This window comes from Tympanuchus pallidicinctus, unplaced genomic scaffold (assembly GCF_026119805.1).
Source record: "Tympanuchus pallidicinctus isolate F22 unplaced genomic scaffold, pur_lepc_1.0 scaffold45, whole genome shotgun sequence".
NCBI lineage: Eukaryota > Metazoa > Chordata > Aves > Galliformes > Phasianidae > Tympanuchus > Tympanuchus pallidicinctus.
Genome location: NW_026294764.1, coordinates 830,100 through 835,454, shown reverse-complemented (window position 1 = coordinate 835,454; position 5,355 = coordinate 830,100). Strand labels below are relative to the sequence as shown.

The window sequence follows — 5,355 nt, the reverse complement described above, 5'->3', positions numbered from 1 at the left end:
AAATAGGTCAGCTCTCCCCAGAAGCTTTTGGAGCAGATCCGACAGCTGCTTCCCCGTGTGACAGCGGGGAAACCTGCGCGAGGAAGGAGGAAGGAGGAAGGAGGAGTGCTCCCACCACTGGCACAGGGTAGGAGTTGGGATGGATGTGAGTTACAGGTTACAAACTGAGGGGGGAACCTGTGGCTTGGAAACCTCGTGAAGTGATGAGTGAATGGATTCACATGTTAGGTTAGCCAGGACCAAAGGAGTTCAGCTTTTGTTTGTTGGCTCTGTTTGTTTTCTAAGGAGTGCGTAGGATAAAGTTTAATTTACATAACACACTGTTCTGTGACAGCAGAGGTGATGGGAATGGGGAGAGGTGAAGGCAGGAGGTCAGGGATCCTCAGTCCTCCTCAGACCACTGCTGGGGGGCAGCACTGCAGCCGATCCCAGGTGCCAAGCCATGGGCATCTCGGTCTGGGTTCAGAGAATCGTGTCATACCATCATAGAGCCATGGAGTCATGGAGCTGTAAAGCCAGAATCATAGACTCACAGAACGGTTGGGCTGGAAGGTCCCTTAAAGATCACAGAACCGCAGAACCACAGATGGAATGCTTGGGTTGGAAGGGCCCTGGAAGATCCCAACCCTTGCCTTGTTCTGGTTGCCCCCCACCAGCTCAGGCTGCCCAGGGCCCCATGGGGAGATGCTGGGGGTCGCTGGAGTGCAGTGGAGGATGCGCAGCCCTGGCTGTGGCTCTCAGCTTCTGGCAGCGTCCCGGCAGCGGTGGGTGACCAGCAGAGGGCCCGGCTCTGCCGCTCCTTTATCCCGCCCGGAGCGCCCCGCAGAGCCCACAGCAGCGGCCGCAGCCGGACCGAGCGGAGCTCCTCCGGCCCCTCCTCGTTCCCCGCAGCCCCGGGGCTGCTCCGTCAGACGCTTCCCGCAGAGGGTGCGGAGGACATCATGCCTTCGCCCCCATCGCTCGTCCTCCTGCTGCTGGCACTGCCGGGGGCCGCGGCGATGCCGGGCGCAGCCGGGCGGCACGCAGAAGGCGGCGTGCGCCCAAACCAGGGCGCAGGTGGAGGCGGGATGCTGCCGGTGGCTGCGCAGGATAACGCAGAGCTGAAGGCGCGGCCGCGTCGGGGCACGGTGGAGGACTCCAAGTCGGTGCAGCAGTACGTGCCGGGGGTGCGGGTGGAGTTCCCGCGGCCCATCAACGCCGCCAGCCTGCACCCCACCAGGGCCATGGTGCCGTCCAGCACCGACCCCTCTGAGCAGCAGCGGGGGGTCCCCACGGACGGGGGGGCTGAGCCCGCCGCCAACCTGACCACGGTGTCCGACAAGAGGCTGCAAATCCAGAACCCGCTGTACCCGGTGACGGAGAACTCCTACAGCGCCTACGCCGTCATGTTCCTGTCCCTCATCGTCTTCGCGGTGGGCATCATTGGGAACCTGTCGGTGATGTGCATCGTGTGGCACAACTACTACATGAAGAGCGCCTGGAACTCCATCCTGGCCAGCCTGGCTTTCTGGGACTTCCTCATCCTCTTCTTCTGCCTGCCTGTGGTCATCTTCAACGAGATCACCAAGAAGAGGCTGCTGGGGGACATCTCGTGCCGCATCGTGCCCTTCATGGAGGTAAGGAGCTGCTCTGCCCCTTCTTTTGGGGGTGCCATCACTGCCCAGGGCCTGGCACCGTGTGCCGAGACCTCACCGTGGGGGAACATTTCCCATGTTGACTGCTGAGCAGAGCTGGGGCAGGGATGGGGTTGGGAACCTGAGATCTCTGCTCATTCCTTATGGGTGAAAAAAACGACCCCAAGATATAGAATCATGGGATGGAGTCATTCAGGTTGGAAAAAACCTTTGAGATCAAGTCCGACCAGGATCCTAACGCTACCAAGTCCACGTTAAGTCCCCAAATCACCCCAAATCTTCTGGAGGTGCGCTCTGCACGCTCCTGGGGGCAGCCAGGCTGGGTATTAGTGCAGGAGGCCCCAGGAGCAATTGCTCGTGGCCTGGATGCACGCACCTGCGCAGGGCACCCAGAGATGCTACTTTGGGTACAGGTCTGGGTGATTCCAGGCACAGCCCTACGTGTGCCCTGACCGCAGCCAGCGCCTGCAGGTTGCAGCCCAGCACAACGAGACGATGGGCTGCCAGCATCCCAGCAATGCCTCTATTGCTCAGGAAAGTAGGAGTTGCTCATTCCTGGAGGTCTCCCATCCCAGACTTATTAAGTGAGGGCTTTGTCCCATTTCCATCCTCCACCTCAAGCATCCCATGGCACGACCAGGCAGCAGGAGTACTCAGATAGGGGCGGGAATTCAGATGGGCATTTACCAAGGCAGGTTCAGTGCTGGGTGAGAATGGAAAGGGAAGGGGAATGCCCCCAAAGCAGAGCCCTTCATGGGGAGGTGCTGCTGTGACCTGAATCTGAGCAGTCCAGTTTGCTGCACCTGTGAGGGTGGCACCTCCAGGATCAGTGAGCCAGCAGCACTGGAGTGCCTCAGGATCCACCAAAGAGGGATGCTGAGATCTTGCTGAGGGGGATGCTGAAGGATGGGCACAGCGCAGCTCTGGGGATGTGTGTCCCAGCACAGTCCCCAAGCATCAGGAGAGGAGAGCCTGGGGGCAGCCTTAGGGTAAAGGAGAGGCGCTGGTACAGCTGGTGCTGAGCAGAAGTGCTGGGACACGAGCAGCACTGCTGGGCGGTGGGGCTGGGTATGGGATGGCAATGGCAGTGCTGTGCTGAGGGCCATGGTGCTGTCAGGGGAGACGCTGCACAGAAACTGAGTGGTGATGCTGGGTGTTTGGCATGAGCTGCTGTGCCCTGCAGCACTAACGAGGCCAACTCAGAGCCACTGCAAAGGGCACAGCGGGGATGCCAGAGCTGTTCTGGGTCGGAGGTGCCAGGTCTGTTTCTTGCAAAACCCACTGGCAGGTTGCTGCATGCTGCACACACATCACAAGGTTTCCCAAGCGCTGGGAATGTCCTTCAGCACAGGGGGATGTTTGGTGGCTTCGTGAGGCCAGGAACAGCCACGGGGCTTTGGGGCAGCAGCATGTGACTGCTGTGCTCCTGGCCAGGGGCTGCGGGGTTGAATGCTGATTGTGACCCTCGGCGCCTGGGCAGCCCTCCCTCTGCCTCCTTTGGCAAAAAGGGATGTTTCTCCTCAATGCAGTGGAAATCGCCCCGAGCTGGTTTGTGACAACGGTGTCCTCAGCTCTATTGGGCTGCCTGGGAAGCAGGCAGCAGATCTGCAGAACAGGGCAGGGACGAGCCAGCCTGGGCAGCCAGGGCCATGGGAAGGCTTTGATGGGAGCAGAGGTCCGTGCTTTTCCTCTCCAAAAACATCCAGAATAGAAGAAGAGCCTGAGAGACAATCCTGCTGTTCCCACCCAGGCTGGATGGACAGACGGGCATCCATCAAAGCTTTGTGCAGAACAGGGAGCAGTGCAGGGACACGTGGGTCAAGGGACGCTTATCCGGCGCCCCTCCAGGAGTCACAGGAAGGTGGCTCCACACCTGGGACGCGACCTCTGCCAAAGCTTGGAGGAAGGCTCTGGGGCTGTTGGGTAGCTGGGAGCTTCCAGTGCCATCGTCAAGTCAACCCCTCCGAGGCCCCCACTGAAGTCCCACCTGTTCTGCTTCCTCTTCACCAGGTCTCATCCCTGGGAGTCACCACCTTCAGCCTCTGCGCCCTGGGCATTGACAGGTTCCACGCGGCCACCAGCCCGCAGGCCAGCGCCCGGCCCATCGAGCAGTGCCAGTCCATCATTGCCAAGCTGGCTGTCATCTGGGTGGGCTCCATGACGCTGTCGGTGCCCGAGGTCCTGCTCTGGCAGCTGGCCCAGGACACGTCGCCCGTGTCCGGCGTGGTGACCGAGTTTTGCACCATGAAGCCTTCGTCCAACCTGCCCGAGTCCGTCTACTCGCTGGTGCTCACCTACCAGAACGCCCGGATGTGGTGGTACTTCGGCTGCTACTTCTGCCTGCCCCTCCTCTTCACTGTGAGCTGCCAGCTGGTGACCCGCAGGATCCGCGGCACCGAGCAGAAGGCCGAGTGCCGTGGGACCAAACACAGCCAGTGTGAGAGCCACCTGAACTGCACCATCATCGGGCTGACCGTCATCTACGGGCTCTGCACCACCCCTGAGAACGTCTGCAACATCGTGGTGGCCTACATGTCCCCTGACATGTCCAAGCAGACCTTGGACCTGCTCAACCTCATCAACCAGTTCTTTCTGTTCTTCAAGTGCTCGGTGACGCCTGTCCTGCTCCTGTGCCTCTGCAGACCCCTGGGCCAGGCCTTCATGGATTGCTGCTGCTGCTGCTGCGAGGGCTGCGGTCCCGACGCCGCCTCCAGTGAGGGCAGCGCCGACAACAAGCTCAAGACAGAGATGTCCTCCTCCATCTTCTTTGACAAGCCCCGGGAGTCCCCTCCGCCCCTCCTGGCTCTTGGCACGCCGTGCTAAGTGCCAACCAGGAGCCGTAGAGAGCATTTCACCACCTCCTCCCAAGACCAAACGTTGTTTCTGCCATTAGTGCCCCGTGCCCGGACGTGGAGCAAGCAGGAGAGTCAGCTCAGGGGCTGCACCGTGGGCTTCAAACCCCGTGTTGGGCAAGGGGTGTCCTGTCCCCGTGGCTACATGAGTGGCCTTCTTGCCTCTGCCCAAAGGACATCAGCTCCCTCTGTGCCTGGCCAGGCTGGGAGGTTGCTGCTCTGCTGATGGAGTTGTGCAGGAAAGGTCCCATCTGCTATCAAGGAGGGTTTGCAGAGGACTTAGCAAACAAACTGCCCTCGTCCTGTCCTGTCCCCTCCTGCCAGCCCCCTCCACAGTAGGAGAAGGTCCCAGCGACCAGATCCCAGCAGTGCCCTGTAAGAGCTCAATAAACCAGTAAACTAGAGCACGTTGTGCACGTAGACATGCAGAGCAATGGGGGGTCAGAGCACGGTGGGCTGTGTGACCCCACACTCTTCCCTTAGACCTGGGGGCTTGGGTGGGCAAGGGCAGCTCAGTGGGGTGAGGACACACGGGGGTCAGGAAAGCGGCGCTGGGCCAGGCAGCAGCTGAGTGCTCCTGAGTGCCAGGGCAGCCTCTGCTGAGCTCCTCCAAGCACTCGGTGCTTTGTGGGGTTGGGTTGGTCCCAGCAAAGCTCAGCACTGGGCGGCGGTGCCCTACAGCCTGCAAAGCACTGTGCAGAACCAAGATCCCACATCCCATCCAAAGAGCCCCACGCAGTGCTCCAGGCTCCTCATCCACTTTGCCCATCAGGGGCACAAAACCCACCCGAGGTGCCGATCTCAAACCAGCACGCGTTCCAAACCCAGCATCCACGTCTCACCAGCGCTTACCAAGGCAGGCTGCTGGG

At 60.7% G+C, this 5,355-nt stretch overlaps 1 protein-coding gene across 1 annotated transcript; it reads left to right on the top strand.

Annotated features, from left to right (window-relative positions):
- The first annotated feature begins 541 nt into the window (after window positions 1-541).
- Window positions 542-4,890, top strand: GPR37L1 (G protein-coupled receptor 37 like 1). Its single transcript, XM_052702572.1, has 2 exons — window positions 542-1,616; window positions 3,645-4,890. Exons 1-2 carry the CDS (start codon window positions 942-944, stop codon window positions 4,455-4,457), a joined length of 1,488 nt encoding a protein of 495 aa, XP_052558532.1. The 5' UTR covers window positions 542-941; the 3' UTR covers window positions 4,458-4,890.
- Window positions 4,891-5,355: the final 465 nt, after the last annotated feature.